Source organism: Labeo rohita, chromosome 7 (assembly GCF_022985175.1).
Source record: "Labeo rohita strain BAU-BD-2019 chromosome 7, IGBB_LRoh.1.0, whole genome shotgun sequence".
Lineage (NCBI taxonomy): Eukaryota > Metazoa > Chordata > Actinopteri > Cypriniformes > Cyprinidae > Labeo > Labeo rohita.
In genome coordinates, this window is record NC_066875.1 from 6,161,371 (window position 1) to 6,180,052 (window position 18,682).

General features: G+C 44.5%; 1 protein-coding gene across 2 annotated transcripts in view; it reads left to right on the forward strand.

The window, feature by feature from the left end:
• zfhx3b (zinc finger homeobox 3b) overlaps positions 1-18,682 on the forward strand; it is a 365,216-nt gene that overhangs the window by 275,296 nt on the left and 71,238 nt on the right. For both annotated transcript variants that reach the window (XM_051115453.1, XM_051115452.1), the window contains one exon: positions 1,040-1,536. In XM_051115453.1, the coding sequence (XP_050971410.1) occupies positions 1,040-1,536 (497 nt within the window). The remainder of the gene's footprint in view (positions 1-1,039; positions 1,537-18,682) is intronic.

The following is an 18,682-nucleotide window of genomic DNA, read 5'->3' on the forward strand; positions in this document are numbered from 1 at the left end:
CTTCAGAGCAGTGGATCTGACAGTGATTTGAAGGAGATTGCCAGAGGTCTCTGTGTCCCTGCACTAAAAGCTGAAGGTAATGGTGAAATGAGCAGGCCGCATGCTGCCCCAATAAATAAAAGGAGCTGCTGGAATTAATTTAGTGTAAAGCCATACTGGTTCAGCGGGTGCTCTCAATCTGGGCAGTGACAGATTGAAGATCAGCAAACTGAGGCAACAGCCTCTATGTATCCCTTGTCTCCAAATCTCAGCCTCTAGCGTCTTCCCCAAGCTGTTCTTAGATGCCTTGTGCTTCTGTTGTTGAATATATAGTTTCTTTGGCCCCCACACCTTCTTTTCATTCCTTAAAAATACATGAATTATGAAATGCAAACACTTTGAGCAAGAAGGTGTTTGCATCGATGTGTTCCCAATCAGGCGAATGAACCAGACTTAAAGGAAAATCAGATTTTTTAGATTATTTTGTGTAGTTGATTTACAGTAATGTGTGCTTGGGAGCTCTTTAGATCTCTGCTAATGATTGAATAACTTTATTTTTGCACCTCTGCTCACAGCCTCTGGAGTTGATTTAATGGCAGGGCTATGAAAGAGCAGGACTGTGTAAATCCACACCTCCATTCTCTCTCTCTCTTCTTACTCTTTCTCTGAGCTCAAAGGAAAGGATAATCTTGATTTAATAAAATTATGTAGATAAATACACACATGCACATTATCCTGGAGAGCAAATCCACTTTGACTGCACAGACAAACATGACTCTTTGTTAAAAGGCTGAACTATGCACCTTTTCCCTGTTTCCCAGGACATTCTTGTAACTTGAGGAAGTTTAAATGAGGGAGGGAAAATCAGCGCAGATGAAATGCCTAACCCTCACTGTTACATTGTATTGGACCATGTGTCCATATGTCCCTTATTGCCACAGATGAAAATTAATGGATAAGTGGTGCTAAATGCTGTGTTTTAAAAGAGACAGTGTGCTTGTGAAAGCCCGATATTCTGTCTGACAGATCAGTGATGACTTTTTGTGTCTTCTGCTCTCAGTTGGAGGGGACATTGCAATGGATGTACGCCTGGGTGGGGGACAGCTGGTCTCAGAGGAGCTGATGACCTTGGGTGAAAGCCTATCCCAGACCAGCGACCCCTCCCTCAAACTCTTCCAGTGTGCTGTGTGCAACCGCTTCACTACCGACAACCTGGACGTGCTGGGCCTGCACATGAGCGCCGAGCGCTCACTCCCAGAGGAGGAGTGGAGAGCGGTGGTGGGCGACTCGCACCAGTGCAAGCTGTGCCACTACACCACGCAGCTGAAGGCCAACTTTCAGCTGCATTGCAAGACTGACAAACATGTGCAGAAGTATCAGCTGGTAGCACACATCAAGGAGGGGGGCAAGGGCAATGAGTGGCGCCTCAAGTGCGTGGCCATTGGCAATCCTGTGCACCTCAAATGCAATGCCTGCGACTACTATACCAACAGCCTGGAAAAACTGAGGATGCACACGGTCAACTCCCGCCATGAGGCCAGTCTCAAGCTGTACAAGGTGAGTGACTTTGATAGTCCTACACTAACCAAGTGCCATGCGACAAGTAATCCAGCCTCAAGTCATTTTTCTGTCTATCTCAGAACAAAAAAAACAACAACAAAATGCATCGTAGCTTGTCAAGGGAGGTTAGGACAGAAACTCTGATCAACTTGAAAGAGATAGCACACAGTGTTAAACTTTCTGCGGGTTTTTAAACACACCTCCAGCCTACTGTACGACTGAATTGACCAGCACTTTCTGTCTCTACTGCCGACTATGAGTGATGGCCCGGTGCAGTATATTAAGGTCTAATGCGCATGCAATGGAGAGGGGAGAACAGGGGCACTTAGAGGGAGGGAGGAACATGGCAGGTCAGCAGGGTGGGGAGAAGGGCAGCTGATGAAATTGCTGGAAGAGAGGATGAAGAAGTGTGAAGAGACAGAGGTTTGGTGCTAATACCGTTCGGAGTGGGAAGGGCAGAATCGCTCTCGACAGCCGTATTGATTTTCGCCGGACTTGGAGCTTCACCTTCTACTCTAATCATTCCATAATAGCCAATGGATGAACACTCTCTGAACAAATGGCCATAAATCTAACAGGCCTGATTCCATTTAGGCACCTATCCTGTGTGTCTGCGAGCCTAGCTCAGGCTGTGTTTAACCTAGACTGGCACAACTGCACACAGGGACTTCTCTCCTTAATTCTCCCTTTCTTGCTCTCTATCGCTTGTTCTCACATGCTCAATGAGATACTGACTCACATATCACCCATTCAAGCTGTACATCACTGCCCATGCTTACTTGACCTTTATTTAAACTCCTTTCTCAGGTGTTAAACCTTTGAGAGTGAACAAAAATATACATTTACTGCATTTTATTCGAAGAACATCTGAAAAGACAACATGCATTTACAACCTACTTTAACATTCTTCAGAGTGAAAAAAAAATGGCAGGGTGAGACATCATTGGCTATTAACCTTACCAAACGTAGCCTAAGACGATGGCTTAATAGCTATTTGGCTTTTGGTTAACATTACTTCTCCTGCTTGCACCATGTATGTGAGGGCAGCTGGAAAGGAACATGATTTCAGAGGCAGAGAAAATGACCATGACAAAGTCCAGCACACCTTTAACTTCATTGCAGGTTCCCCATTTGTGAACCCTTTACATTCTGAGATTTTTTTAGGATAGTCAAGGTTTGTCATTACCTTGCCCTGGGCTGAGAGTCTCTTGGTCAGCTGTTTCCCTGATGAACTAGTTTGTAATGGTAATTAGGGGAAGACCATAAACCAGCTTCCTCCGCATCTGGTGATAAAAGCAGACAAGCCTGAGCCGAGATTGTCTGCCATACTCAAGCTGGAACACGCAATGAGTGTATTTACAAATACCACAATGATTCAAATATGTAACACAAGACTCCTGACGTGCTTGGCTGACCTGTGGAGGCATTGCTGTAGTCGTGGGCCTCATGTAGCTCCAGGCAGGGTTTGAGACCCAGGGAACCAGGAGTTTTGGCAAGAAATAGGAGAAAAATATCTTATCTAGCCACCAACTGCAGTTTATTGTGCTGTGTGGAGCTCGAAATTCCAGCATCCACCTCATTAATGAAGTCTACTGTTAGCACCGAAATGTTTTTGAAACACTATGATATTCCTTTGGCTGCTGATGTTCCCTTTAAAGAAAGAGAGCCAGCAGAGAAGAGACTAGTCCGCCTAACTGCGAATGTTCAGTACTCTGTGGCAGATTAGAAATGTTCGACACATCCAAGCATGATAATTTGTGCGCTTTAAGCTGCTTAAAATGGTTCCTCAGCCCTAAAAGCCCCACAGATCCGAACAGAGGAAGAGAGAGCAGAGTTGACTGACAACAGCGTCAGCCTTGTAAGCAAGAAGCTTCCATCAGTGGCGACAGGCCTACCCGCAAACTAAGACATTCACAGTTTGAGTTATAGCTGTATTTCATGACATACAAATGTGATTAGAGGACGATAAGCACATGCTGCTGCTGAGGTCTTGCTGTAGCATGGGTTTCTAACCCCACAATGACACAGTCTTCACTTTGCAGTGAATTTATAGCCCTGATAGACATACTGACTGGCTGACACCAACAGTATGATTTGCTAGCTCATCTAAGCTGACTATACAAGTGGTAAAACGGGAAAGGAAAATGAAAAACACACTATTTATCCCCTCCGAATGAAACCTGATACAAAATGCAAAATTTTTCGACCTCCTGCTGGGAGAAAATAAATCATCAAGTCAGCATAAACAGGCCCTAAGATGTGGTAGATCCTTGGGACACTTCGCCCAAATCAAACTGGTTTGCATTAAACAGGCCCTTTGTGTGCACAGCTCCGTAAATTGGAGCCTGTAATTACTGGAATTAAAAAGGAAGGTTTAAACTGAAGGCTAAGCTGGATGGGATAATTTGAGAGTCTGTGGTATGCGGCACATATTAGGGCTTTCTAAAAATACACCTTCCCCCACCACCCCACGGATTGGAATGTTCCGAAAGCCTTTGGAGAGCTTGGGAGAATTGTCCTAACCGCACAGACCACTGCGCAGCAGGGGTGATGCTTCCCGACTTTGGTATCTGGGGTACAGGACTGAGTCCCTCTCTGGTTTCAGACACACCCGTCAGTCAGTCTTGCACTCATCTCAGATGAACTTTTACCTTCCACTGCTCCCTCTGAGTTCCCGCTCGCTGGCTGCTTTGTAGTGGCGAGAATGATGTCATGATGGTCACCCATAAGCACTTGCAGATGGGGGCCGTACAACAATACCCAGGTCATGACAAAGCTTAGGTTTCTCAAGTTCTAAATTGTTGGTGGAACCTTCAATTTGCGGAGTCAGAGAAAGTTGCCACATGGTATGCGTGTGAAAGTGAACATGAAATCGAGAACAACCCTAGTTGCTTTCATAACACAAATTCCAGATTTCACTGTGCACAGTTGATCTGTGCAGATTATTCCAATTGAAATCTTTCATCAAAATGTAATAGCTTGTTCACGACTTTCCTCCAACCACTGTTCACAATACTGTCAGATAAGTTAAGAGTCCTGACCTACCTTTTTAGCTTATTTTACTTACATAAGATGAGTTGCAAATGCATTTTAAGGATGATTTTAAGTCTCCATATACTGCATGAATTTTCTCTTGCGCCATTCTTCTGTACACAAGCATACACCGCCACATTTTCGAGGAGACATTCACTTGATATTTGAGTTCTAGTGAATGCTGAGTAAGCATGTCTCAGGTGCTGGGCTGCACTCATGCCAGCCTCGAGTCTGAGACTTGGTTCCCCTGCTCTAGACAGGATGGAGAGAGGCAGGTCTTCCAGGCAGGCCTTTCAAGCTAAGAGGAGGAGCTTCGGGCTGGCTACCTTCCTTGTCTCAGGGGCCGGTACAATCTGGGGTAATTGAGATTGATTGGATGTTATTTTTCCTCTTGCAAATGTAGTCCATTAGCTTGGCACATGCATAATCAGTTTAGAGCACAGTTAACTGAATGTAATCATGTTCTTCGGTGTCTGCTCGCACAAAATCCACTCCAGATGCCGCTTGGCCGTGGAAAGAGAGAAAGAAAGTGCCGTCACTATCACATGGGGAATCTTTACCCAAGAAAGGCCTCATAACATTCACCCCCGCACCACCAGCACCAGTGTGCTGGTCTCGCTCCATTAAACACACAAACTATACAAACTGTGTGCTGCACCCATTTACACACTCCCCGTACATGTACAAATACACACACACATGCTCACACGTTCTGTCATCTGTTCACTACTGCCCAAAAACTCCTGCAAACAGAACCCCGTAGCACATGTTGATGTGTCTCAGCTATGCTAACAGCGCTTTGACTGCACTCCAAGCGCGGCCCGGGATCCAGCGCAAAGCGTCTGGTTTTTGGACTCTCTCGACTTATTTTTCCCTCCAGTGCAATCCAACCGGATCAGCTGGGGCGTGAGGAAGGAAAATGTCTACACTCTGGAGAAAACAAAGAAAAAACACAGTAAAACAAAACAGACAGTAATGCGTAGAAAGGGATTAGCCATAGCGGCGGTACTGAGAGGTATTAAAGTGCTTCTCAGATATCGTTCTACCTTTTACAACAGAATCCTGATCGATGATGCAGACCCCCTCCGTTAATAATTATGATTTTTATCATGACTTATCCTCATCATAATAACAGACTCCAATCATCAAAAACAAATAGACTGAGAATGCCCTGGCTCCAGCAAGATTGTGTTTGTTTTTTATTATCAAATAAAAGTGCAGAGTAATTTCGAGTTAAAGTCGCAAGGGAGTATTTTACCACTATTGGTACGGCTCGTGGTTATATCTTTCATCTGTGGACAGTGAAGCTCAACCTCTATGCCAGAGAGAGCGCCACACCCAAACTCCATAAGTCCCTCCAGACATCAGTTAGAGAAGAGACGGAGAGAAAGATGATGGGGGGGGGGGCAGGTCTGAGAGCGATAGAGAGAGAGAGGCGCTCGTTTAGATGGAGATACTCTGCTAATTATCATGGCTGGCCTGTGATTGTTCAGTAATAGTGCTCAGTGGGGAAAAAAGGTTTGCTGCTGTTCCAGGAAGGGCTGAGCTTTGATTTACCGGTAGTACCACGCTAATAAAGCGTCCATTCCATATCCACAGAGCCGCTACTGAGACATCCTGCCTCTCTCCAGTCAAAGATACAGGCCATATAACGTATAGGAGCCCAGGTTTATAATGATAAGGCTCTTTTAGATTTGTATGCATCATATTTACACGTTTATCGTGAGATCTCATCGATGTAGATCCATGTCAGCACAAGGTTGTCCACAGGGTGCTGAACTCTGCCTCACAGAAGCCAAACAGAGGCTCTGCTCCCTTTAAGACAGGGGGCGGAGGGCTTTTCCCCAGAAGAGGAGTCGAGTTTTGCTGAGAGAGCTGTCCGTTAGTGTGGGAGGGGCCTTGTGCAGCACGACATTGGTTTGTAGAGTAGTGGGCGGGCTTAAAGCTGTGTCTGGAAGTCTGCAGGAATTTCACAACTCCTTCAGCCCCCACCTCAGTAAGGCCAGGCGCTGACCCGTTGCACAGCTGCAGCTGATGATTACGCATGCATATGCCCCTCTAAGTGTGCACGTGTGTGTGCGTTCAATGGAGGGACCAGCAGCCAACCAGATACACATGGTAGGCCATGCACAGTTTTCATATGTTGTCTTTTATATTACAGAAGTTGGGAGAGAGGGGTATGGAAATGGCCTGTAAGAGAGCGTATCTCTCTGTGCAGAGGCTGACGAGCAGATATTATTGTGTTGTAATAGCTGTTTGTTTTGATTTCTCCCCCCTCTCTTTCTTTTTGGGCAGCCAGACAAGAGCAACTAAGCAATGCTCCTGCCACTGCTGAAGGAAGCTGTTGATCCTATTATCTGCTGCCTGATCAGCACAAACAGGGGATTGGAGACTGATGAGGGACTGGGGTGTACACAGGGATCAGAGAGTATGTTACGCCACCGTAGGAAGGCGCAAGATTGTGGTAGTTTGTAAGGTATGTGTAGACATAGACAGAAATATAAACAAACTCTAAGTATTTGAAACTTTGGAGCGTAACTGCTTCCACAACGTTTCGGTTTAGGACATAACTGATACCACAAATCGAGTGGCTTGCTGAGAGTATGCCATTAGTTTTTAAGCAATCAAGTTTTTGCCTGGCAGACGATAATATGAATCATATCTAGGAGACCAGAATATCAGATCAACTGATTCAGGAGTAGACTATTTTGACTTGAGCCTTTAAGAAACCACCCAAAACACCTTGGAAACTAAAATCACATACACCATCCTAACATGTTTTTTTGGTCAGTCTTTGAAATTCCCAGTCTTTGTCATTTGTGTGATTTAAAACCGTATTCCTACCTTCACCTTATATTTATATTCCGTCACCGCATGTGTCTCACTCAATCCTCTTGCACGTCTTTCTCCACTCTTTGTCTCCTTTAAATTAATAAACAAAGCAAATACCCATCATGCACAAAACAAACCAGCATGGGTCACAAGCTGGTGGGTGGTCCCTCTCCGCTGCTCTCTTCTTAAGGTTAAATAGCTTTAATCCAACCAGCCTGGAAAACTAAACATTTCTCCAGCCAAATCTTCTTTCTTCCCCCTTGTTTTCTCCATGTTTGCAACCTTCTGTAATTCTCTTTTTAGTACGCTGAATATCGGTGTCTTATAAAACACCTTATAAAGGGTAAACAATGGAAGTTGTAAAGATATAACAAACAAGCAAAAGTTCTTCAAAGCTTCAAAAGCTAATCTATTTTAAATTGATGAGTTATCTGGAGTGCAATTACACTGCCACGCATTAAAATGTGCAGGACTGACCTGACTCCTTTTTATGTAGTTATTTGACATTTAGTAGATGCTTTGAAGCGATTTAAAAGTTCACTTACTACAGGCACAATCCCCCTGGAGTTAAGTGGCTTGCTCAAGGGCACAATGTTGATAGGTCTCAGCATTTCTCACGTTCATGGATTACACCCCGGGTTTGAACTTCTTGACTTTTACGTTCCCAGCCCAGATTTTTAGCAACTTTGCCTTTTTATAACATGCCTTAATCAATGTTTTATCTTAGTAGTCCCAGCCTCAGTCTTGTAAAAGATATTATAGTTGTATAATTTATATTGCACTCTCAGCCCACACCCCTCCAGTCAGAAGCTCCTCAACTCCTCCCTCCACCTCCAGCTTCTTTTTGGCATAGTGAGAAGACTGTATGTTTGCTCAGTCCTCCAAAACACCCTTTAATAGCCTAATTTGATCAGCTTGATGTATGTTTTTTTGTACATTTACATGTGTTTGTTAGTCAAACGCGAGTCAAATTAGTTCAAACAAAGCCTCGAATCATGTCGTAGGATGCCCTAGATGGGTAAGGCCTAGCATTCTCACCGAACATGACCACAGTGCCAAGGCAGGTACGTTTTCTTTGAGGAAGACACTGGTTGAGCATTAAGAAGAAAGAGAGGGTGTTTGGGAGAAAGACAGTGGGTGGTAAAGAGAGCAACAGGCAGGCTTACTGGTTCACCAGCGTCAATACATCAGTGACTTAGCAACCAGATTAATGGCCTGTGAGTGGCCCAGGCCACAAGGCTGCTCTCGGCGCTTAGTGGAAGGCAGAGCGCTGGAAAACACACTGTGTTTAGCTTTGGGCTGCTGAAGAGAGTCTTGGGACAAATAAATCCACACACGAAATGAGGCTTTGGACCTCACTGTTTTTCACTCACCCCTCATCACAGACAATGTCTCTCTTCTGAATATTCACAATGAAGTTCTGCTGAAATTAGGAAATCCACATCCTTCTTGTGCTGGACACCCAGGAGTGTTTACTTGTGTGCGATCAAGGTCCACTCCACAGCAAGCTAGTTAAGTGCTGGGCTAGAGCTTGTATTGTGGAATGGCTGAATGCTGGACTAAGTATTTAGACCCTGCTGAAATTACAGGCTGGTCCAGACTGATTGTGATCTGTAGATACTAGTCAAATTGGTAGCCATGCTGTTTACCAGCAACTAAAGTTGGTCAATCAGCATGGTTTTGATCCAGATGGTAGCTGTGGAATTGGTTGATCAAGAGGATCTTGCTGGTTGAGCTAGTTAAGAATCTTCAACAGGGCCAACTTGAGATCAGGCTTTGAGTAGGGCTAAAACTGTGGCGTACAAAAAACAACAACAAAAAAAAAAAAGTCAAGCCTGACTTCCCCCTACTGAGATGGACATCCATTGAGGCGTCTTATGCATGGCCTAATTGCCATGCACTGGAGTCCAAGGTTAGGACTGGGAGCTGTAAATCTATCAGTGTTATGGGGGCAATGTTCTCACCAGATGCAGACTACAGATTTTCATCCCTTTGTAATTAAGAAGTTCAGCCTGAGGTGTCATATGGTTTTTATTGAGGCCCCTCTGGAAAAAATCATTTCACACCTTGTTTTCTCATCATGTGCTTTTATGCATGTAAAAAGGGGGAAAACCAAGAGAAACTAAATAAAAAAAAGTGGGAAATGAAGGATAAAGGCTCTACAGTAATATATGGAGATGATGCTTTGTTGCATAAAAAGCAGAGATGTGAAGTCATCAGGAAGTGACTCAATTAGTTCAGTACGTTATCCCCAAATGCCTTTCTTTCTTTCTCAGTCTGTTCTAATAAAAAAGATGTTAGTTTGGAGACAGAGCAGAGAATGAGAGGGAACAGAAACAGCTCGGTCAAGGAGTAGCACTAAATTTTTCAAGGTCAAACTTTCACTGCAAGTTTACAACCCTTGCATTCTCTGCTTTCAAACTCTAGTTGCCCATACAGGACACCTAGTGTTTAAGACACAAACATTCACAGATATGTATCCCAGCGTTCTCTTTGAGGCTTTCTCTTTATGAAACTCCTCCCACTGATGAGGTGAATTCTGAGGTCAGCCTCTCAGAGGTGCCTTATTTTACTAGCTGCAGCTGCTGAAAGTAGGGGAAACACTTTTGTTCTGTTGTTAAGTGGTTTCACACATTTGTGTATCATGAAGCATTTTTCAAACAGCACTGCTGATTTATGAAGTGGAGATCTTGGCGTTGTGGGCGCAGAGATGGAACACAGAGACAGCGGAGGAAGTCTTCAGCACAGCCACCACATTCCTCCACCCACTCCCCACAGGATCAACCAAACTCTCTCTCTTTTTCTTAATCCCCACAGCATCACCACATTCAATCAACACCAGGCCTAAAATTAGGCTGCCGCAGACTTGATCGTTCATTTGAACGGGTTATCTCTGTCACTGCGAAGGAATTTCCTTAATTTATACTCGTTAGGTTGGAATGGTCTTGTTCTGCTAATTTGAACCAGAAAGCTTGTCTTTGCTACTGAATAAACGAGGTCTCAGGGAGACGTTATATTTTTGCCACTAGAGAAGATTACAAGATCTTGGTATGCAAATGATTATTCAAATTATTGTTATATTAAATTAAGCACTGAGAGAAGAGAGGGAGTGCCATATTAATGAGTTATATGAAGCAGGCTTTATTAAATATTTGTTGATGTTGCAAAGGGAGCGGCATGTGTGTATTAATTCAGCACTGGCTGGTCCCAGTGGGTTCCTGTGTATACACACACATGCACAAACATACGTACACACGCTCTCAGAACTACATTTTTGTTCTGTGTTTAGTCTGAGCAGATTTCTAGTTTTTCAAAATAGGCCTCTATTAGAGCGTCACATTCGGAGTTATGAGATCTCTGGCTCTTGGTTGACCCCCAACTCTTTTTAATACGGATCTTGTTACCCACATCCCAGTGCATACTTTAATAGCTGTCGCCTTAGAAATGCTACGAATGGGAAAACCACTTCTCCTCTCCATTATTTCAGTCAGAAATATAGCTTTTTCTCTGTAATTCCAATCTGCCTTCTCTCTGATTGTTTCCTTCGTTTTATGGCTCGAGGAACCTTTCAAAACTTTCAAATTGATGAGCTGTAAAAACAGCTGAAGTTTATGGGAAGTCAGGTGAATAAATTATGGTGTATGGGAGTGTTAGCCAACTCATTTCAAATCTCACTAGATATTGTTCGTCTTGCCTCCATATTCAGGTTCATATTTTTTAAATCACAAAAGCACAAAAATGTGTCTTATCATTCCATTTCCATCCATTCTAACTGTTTTCACTAGCTGCTCTTTCATTAAAGAACAATGTGACAGACAGACCCTTTGAATTACTGAGTCAGTAGATGTTGTTCTCTACTTATTGTTTTCACTCGTAGAATGAAACCTGAAGCAGGTTGTTTTAAATTGTGAAAATTTGAAATCAGTGCTCCTATTTACTGAGAAGTCTTGTGGTTTGTTCAAATGCTAAAGCTTCACCTCTTTGCCTGGGTGGAGAGGAATTCCCAGTATTCAACTTAACTTTTAAATGATTTAACATGATGAAGCCATCTCCAAAAAGTCAGGGCTTTATATACAAAAATCAAATGCAATCTGCCATCTCTGATCAGAAGCAACAGCCATCAGAGCGAGGTTACGAAGGCAGAACAGGAAAAGCCATTAACTGCCAATCACAGCATCGATCGACAAGCCAGTCCACCACTACCATCACCACTGCCCCCCTTTTACTCACTTGCACTCTCAAACACTCCAGCACACATGCAGTGTTGCATATTTGTGTCCACATTGCATGTTGTCATCAAGCTTAACAAGACATAACTCAGAATTAGTCAGAGCCCAATAATTTGACTGTTGCTTATTTTTTCTAAAAATGTTAGCTGTCTTTATCCATTCTTTAAAAGCATGATTTTCCATCCAAAATGATATAAAGCCACACATTTTTCAAGCAACCGGACATGTGATGCATACGGCTTTGCATCAAACCAAGATCGTGCAGACCACAGCTGCACACTCTCCTCATCAGCACCGGTCTCTGCGTTTTTGGATCCCGGCATCAGATAAAATAGGAAAACTAATAGAGTTGGCGAAGGACAAAAGAAAAAAAAGGGTGATTGATTTTTTTTTTTATTCCCCTACATTTTCAGTAGTGCCGTTAGGACGTAGGGTCTTTAGGAGAATATTTACCTACTTCCCAGCTTAATAGAGATGCTGTATATCAGAGGGTGATCAGGAGCAGAGGTCAGGACTGGGGGGAGCAATTAAAGCCTGTGCATCTGCCAGAGCGGGCCATCCCATTGTGTGCACCGCAGGCTGAAACAGATAGGTGTGCAGGGAGCAAGCAAAAAGGCAATAGTTATCGAGCACCGTCTCGTGTTATTTATTGAGCTTTACCGTAGGTGATTCAGACCTCACCTAGCCTAGACCAAGCCCACACCGAGCTGTAGCGGATTACCAAAAAACGGACCCACTTGTCAACTTTTTGTGTGAGCTTTTCAGATATGCTATGGATATCAAGATTTCCCCTTTTCCCCTCCCCTGGAGTGCCTTTGACCCACGATCCATGACCAGCCAATAAAGCCGGACAGCGTAGTTGTGATAGATGTTGCCTGGGGCCTGTGCTCTCTCACCCCACTGCTGTGGAGTCTTCGTCGACACATGGGCCGGGGGGAGGAGGAGTGGAGGGAGCGGGATGGGGCGGCAAGGAAGAATAGAAGGCCAGGGATATAAACCAGACCAGCCATTTTCTCCCATCCAGCTCATAAATATTTGCATGGCTGATTTATAAACAGGCCATACTAAGACAAGATCAAAGTTAACTGTATCGGTTATAGAAAAGCCTGGCTTCTCGCAACGCCGCCCCGCACACCACGCTTATACCTATTAGAGCTCAAGGCCATACATCAACAGACGTATTGGCAGGATTTCAGATTGGCCAGCTCTCGCTGAAAGGCTAATGGTGCCCCTGCTGAGACTGTACGGGGCTCCGGCCACAGCGCGAGAGACACATGGATTAGTTTAATACCGTGTCTTTGTGCTAATGAAACTGCATAGCCAGGTTGAGTGGCAGAATGCAGGTGCTGGTCAGGTTTCGAAGTATGCTGTGTGATTATATGTATAGCCCCGTTCGGAAGCAGGAGCGTGGACGCCAGAGACAGCGTGTCCGAGAAGAGGACAGCAGACAGCTGCACGTGCTTCCCTAGCCAGCCAGGCAGGCGACCTACACAAAGGCCAAGGTGGGGGTAGGCGATTAAGGGTCACTACTAGCGTGGGACTGCTAATGCCGGACCACATGGTAAAGCTGTGACACGTAAACATATGTTTGTACGGACGCACGCATGCGCGGACGAGGGGTGTCTAGGCCCGGGCCGCTCACACATTAATAAGTGCGCAGGCCAGCAGATGTGGTCGGCTTGGGGAGGAGGGCTGTTTGTTGACCCCTGTGGGAGGGTTAGCGAACTCAGTAATGGTAGAGAAAGAGAACCATTCTCCATGGAGATCTTCTCCTTTTGTCCTAAAAATAGCTGAATAAACAGGGAATCCATCACCAGGACAGGGTGTGCCCCGGGTACGAGCGCAGGGAGAGCCGCTGCTAAACAGGCTGTCTGAAGACATCTGTCCGAGTCGAATATAAAACCCGGGTGACACACGGACAGCAAGCTGGACGTATTTCTACACGACCCCCCTTATGTAACATTCAAGTTATTTTAAGTAATGTTGCTTTTCTCCAGGGCTGTCTCGTGTACTGTAACAGTACGGCTCGCTGTTTGCTTTTACCACAACATCATTTTGACAAATTAGCCTCAGTCTCGACAAACTGGTTTCTAAAAACCTGCTGTCTCAAAATGGCTGATAGAAATTGCTGAACATCTGTCGGGCGTCACGGTGCACACATTAGAGGATGTGCAGCTACGTTTTTGTCTGCATTCGGCTCCATTAGTACCAAGCTGCAGTGTTTTTCTGGCCTGGCCAGCAGTTGTGCTCTAATCTACAGGTAGAGCCACGTGCAGAGCACTGAGAGTTTGTTATGCTCCAACTTCAAAGATCTCCCACCGCGTCAGAGAGCTGCCGCTGAGCAGGCAGACGCGGCTTTGGTCTGGGAAGGGTTACTGAATTATTACTGATGCTTTGGGGGGTAACTGTCCGACCGCAGGTCTGGGGAATATTAATCATTTATTTGATTGTCCGTATGTGCTGATTAATCAATTTGAGGGAGATCTTCAGGATTAACTACCCTATTATTCCCTTGTAAGAACAGATAAGAGATAAGACTTTAAAATATCATGTACCATTTATCATGTATTTTTAGTCCTCTGCAGATGAAGGCGGGCGAAATAAAAACTGAGGTGAGATTAGGCAGAACAGCAACAGAGGGAAAGAGGGGGAGGGAGGAAAAGAGAGAGAGAACGATCCTTTGGATCCAACCAGGACAGAGCACAACAGATTTAACTGCTGTACTTCACAAGAGGTGCAGGATGAGGAGTGAGAACAGCTCATGTACTAGGCTTACATAACCAGACAGAGCCTTACTTTCAAAAAGCAGCATGCGAGGAGAAATCGGCAAGTGGTAGAACAACAGGAAGTAGAACACAATAGCACTCTGCACCTGTAACCACCTGACTGAGAGCAGGGCAGCGAAAGGTGGGGGTTGGCGCCAATGAACCAGTGAACTCGGAACCTGTCATAGGTGAGTGAGTTGTACTTGCTTGTGGCTGTGCATGATCAAACAATGGCATAGTTCCTGGGCGCACCACCCATGTTCGAATCCGCCCTATAAATTCTCTATCCGCTGGCTGCTTGATGTGTTATGTCATGTGGTAATGCCTTTGATTTCGACATACCTCCGTTTGTAAATACATGAGCCTCTTAAAGAGCTGTGGTTACTTTTACAAGCATGGCGCTCCCGGCGCTTTGGTGGAGAATGCAGGGGAGGGAGAAGGCGAGAGTGAGAGACACGGAGCCGGTTTAGAAACTGTATACACTTCTCTCGTAGCGCCATTGCCAAGTGCACTTATGCCTCCAGCCGCTCATCGCACATGCAGTGCAAAGTGAAGTGACACAGAAACTCGAGCTGGAGGAGGAGTGAGGGCCTCTCTGTTAGCGGCATGCTCAGGCCCAGTTGTGCGCTACCTGTTAACGCTTTGCACGCTGCGCTGCGCTGCGCTGCGCTGCCGTCACCCTGCACCTGCATGCTCAGTGAGTTCGAAATCAAAACAGGGTCGGATTTGGGGCCGACTAATGCCGTCTTGCCATACTTGATCACTGTTAAGGACCTCTGCTCTTCCTTTGACACTTCAGTGAGTAAGAGCTATTTATTTTTGCTAGCACCTAAACTGGCTGCGAGTCTCATAAGGAGGGCACTCTTCCACAACATTTAATACATTAAAGGAGTCACGTTGGTGGCTTAGTGCGATCCTATAACTAACGTTCAATTTGCATTAAGAGCGATACAAAGCTTTGCTCTGCTGACACAGTAGCAGTGCCCGAAATTAAATGCCTCCAAATGGGCAGCCGTCGTTGCAACCTCTACAGTGACACGGGGACTGATGGCATGAGCAGGTTATTTTGGGACTCGCATGCAGAGGGCCCTGTACAGTATTTGTACAGCAACACCAAAGCAATGGAACTGCTTCCAATTACACCTGCACCTTTTTTGATTTTAGTGATAACGACCATATCTCAGCTGTAATTATGCTGGACTTGGAATGATGAGGGCTTAGGTTATCGATCCACTATTGATCACTCTGATCAATGAGCACTTTGTTTCTTTTTTATGGAAAGTGAAGTTGTATTTCTTCTCTCCTTTGCAAGCTAATGAGTTGGCGCTGTTGACGGGTCCCATAAAGCTCTCTGTGCTTTTAGTACCCGTGTGTATTTTGCTTAAAGAAAGAAGAGCGAGATTATGGGATGGACAGGTGAGCTTCCTAAAGAGCTCCACTACGTTTCAACACAAGTGCTCAGGCTTCTCTCGGCATAGGCTAGGGGCTAGGGTTTAAAAAGTGCTTGTTTCAAATTCATGTCTTGCTGAAGGGCAAAACATACAACACTTCGGGGGAGTAGTATTTTAATTTATTTTTAATTTATTTTTTTAAGATGCTACACATTCTGATAATATAGACAATTTATACTTGTGTAGCATGTCGTGTATTCAAAATATGACTAAAACTGAAACATTATTAATAACAATAATATCCAATATTGTGTATTCAGTGCAGTCCAAGCTAGAACTGTGCTTTATGAAAAGCAGATTGCACACCATATGTTTCTTACAGTATAAAGGCACTGTATGTTTTGGTTAATGACACTAATTAACAAGTTCATTTTGCAATACAGCTCCTTTTTTGAGGCTTTTGAGACTTTAAAACTCTTTATGCAGTTAGCAGAAGTCAAAGCAATTGAGTAAAGGCAAACAAAGTGTATCTTTAGAAACAGAGGGAGAGAGCCACTAGAAATGGATAGGTGCTCAAAGTTTGTGTTACCACTACATTGCCCTCAGACACTCAGAATGCGTATGTGCTATGCAAATAAGCTTTCCAACGTAACCACCCCCAGCCCGCCCCCGCTTATTCATTTGCATGTTAAGAAGGTGAGAACTCTTAGGGCCTGTTGCGCCATTGTAGGCCCAACGCAGCTAATAAAAGCCAGGCCCTTTAAGCTGAGCTTAAATATTTACTCTGGCACCAGGCCACGATCAGGCCCTCTCATTACGCCAGTCCTGTGGGTGAAGGTGAAGCCGGGCAGATGAGAGGGGGGCAGAGCCTGGCAACTCAAACATTTCCTCATCGGAGACCAGTTCAAACACACCGTGCCGCCGACTCCAGACTGCCCTTTGTGAATTTTAGAAAAGAGAACAAGGAAGAGGGGAGCATTCTTACCGCCTCATAACCTAGCCTGAAGCATCAACCAATTATGTGGTAATGAAATATTCACGCAGACTAACAAGGAACGCTGGAGGTGAAAGCTAGATAATACAAACCTGAGGAGTTAATACTGTGGGGTGTCCTTTTCATCACATCTATGGTTTTTTAGTCTAAGGGATTGTTCACTTGGGTTGGATTTGGGGATTTGATAACTTGTGGGTTATTGGTAAGGGTTTGCCAACTATTAACCGTGATGATGATCATCATTCAGGATTCTCCCATACTTTAGCTTTGCCCTGACTCCTGTTACGGACGTATGTGGGCAAAGAGTTTGATGTTTGTTGCAGTAATTCAGTTCCTTTTTGACCCATTTTTCACCCAGTTGCTTCTAACTTGTGCCACCACTCAGATTCAGTAATGTCCAGTGAGTTTGTGTAATAGTGGTGGCGATGTTATGTTACACTTACTATACTCAGAAATACAAGATGACTCATTCTGTGTCTCCAGCAGAGTTTTCTTTTTCGTATTTGTCTTTGTGAAAGAGACGCAGTGATTTCTTTTGCAGGTATGTTTTTTTTTTTTTTTTCCTCACAAATCATTCTATTCTTGCTAGATCACCAGAACAAGTCATGTGTTTTCAGCTAATATAACAAATAAGACAGCATTGAACGGTCTAAGTACCTCTGAATGTCTCTCGATTGATCGTGTCTGTCTCCTGTCTGCATGCCCCGAGACATACACAGAATTCTTTCACTGTCCCGTCCTAATAATTAGCAATACCGTCTCTTACCAAAATGGAGGGTTAGTTATGGGAAGCGTGCTGGAGGTTGCGGGGGTAGGAGGATCCGTACAGGTCCTAAACTGCCCTCCTAAATTTCCAGATGGCACCAGGCGGCCGCAGATGTCTAGGGACAGTTGGAACAGCTGTGTGTGTTGCCCCTAGAGCTCCACACAGCTGTCGCCTCCTGCAGGCAGAGTTATTGTACTACGGGGCTGGATGCGGCTTGGCGCTACAGGGCTTGCATTCATAAAAACAACGGGAGGCTAAGCTGTTAATTAGCTCTTCACGGTGGAAGGCGACGTCTAGCGATTAATATAGTTTTGCAACTCTTTTCTTTTACCCAACCCTGGATTAAACTTAATTTCCTGCTTGATCTCTGAGTCACTTACGTAAAAATGCGGCTCGGCTCGTTGTACAAGTAAAATGTGTTTATTTTGACTTAAAATGCTCCATTATACGTGTATTTTTTTGCTCTTATTCACAAAGGCCTCGGAGAGCATCGCCACGGCTGTATTATCACCTATCTGGGTATCGATAGCTTCACCGCCGCGATCCCGTCTATAGAGTTCCCTTGCTCTCCTCCTCCTTCACCCAGACCGATTCACCCAATGAATTATGTGGACACATTGATCAGCTGATTGAGAACCATTGTTTGGAAATGCAGGGGCATTACTGGAGGAAGGATTACCCTATGCTTGTTTTGCGCCGGTGTATGCGAGAGGGTATTATTTAACTGCTTGTCACTACACCCTCCCTCTAACCGCTATTGCTTTTTACTCAAAGACACAAAGAAACATACACAAACGAGCGTACGCATAATCAACACAAGCTAAATGACTGCAGGCATTGATTGCCTTCTTTCTACAATTATGTTCCTATTGTTTACTTTCTAGCTGCTTATTTATTCCAAAGGAATTCAATAATTATTGCTTTACTTACTGTTAAAGTGCACTGGGGTGGTATAAGCTGCTGGAGAAGATTGTTTTTAAGGCCTCCGTTTCTCTGTTTTTTACCCTTGTTCTTTCTCAGTGCACATGTACAGTATTCCATCCACAGCTGCCTAATCTATGACAGAGAACTGAATCACAGACTCAGCACAGCCATTTGTACCGAACTCGTTTAAATCACTGTGTCACGTCTGG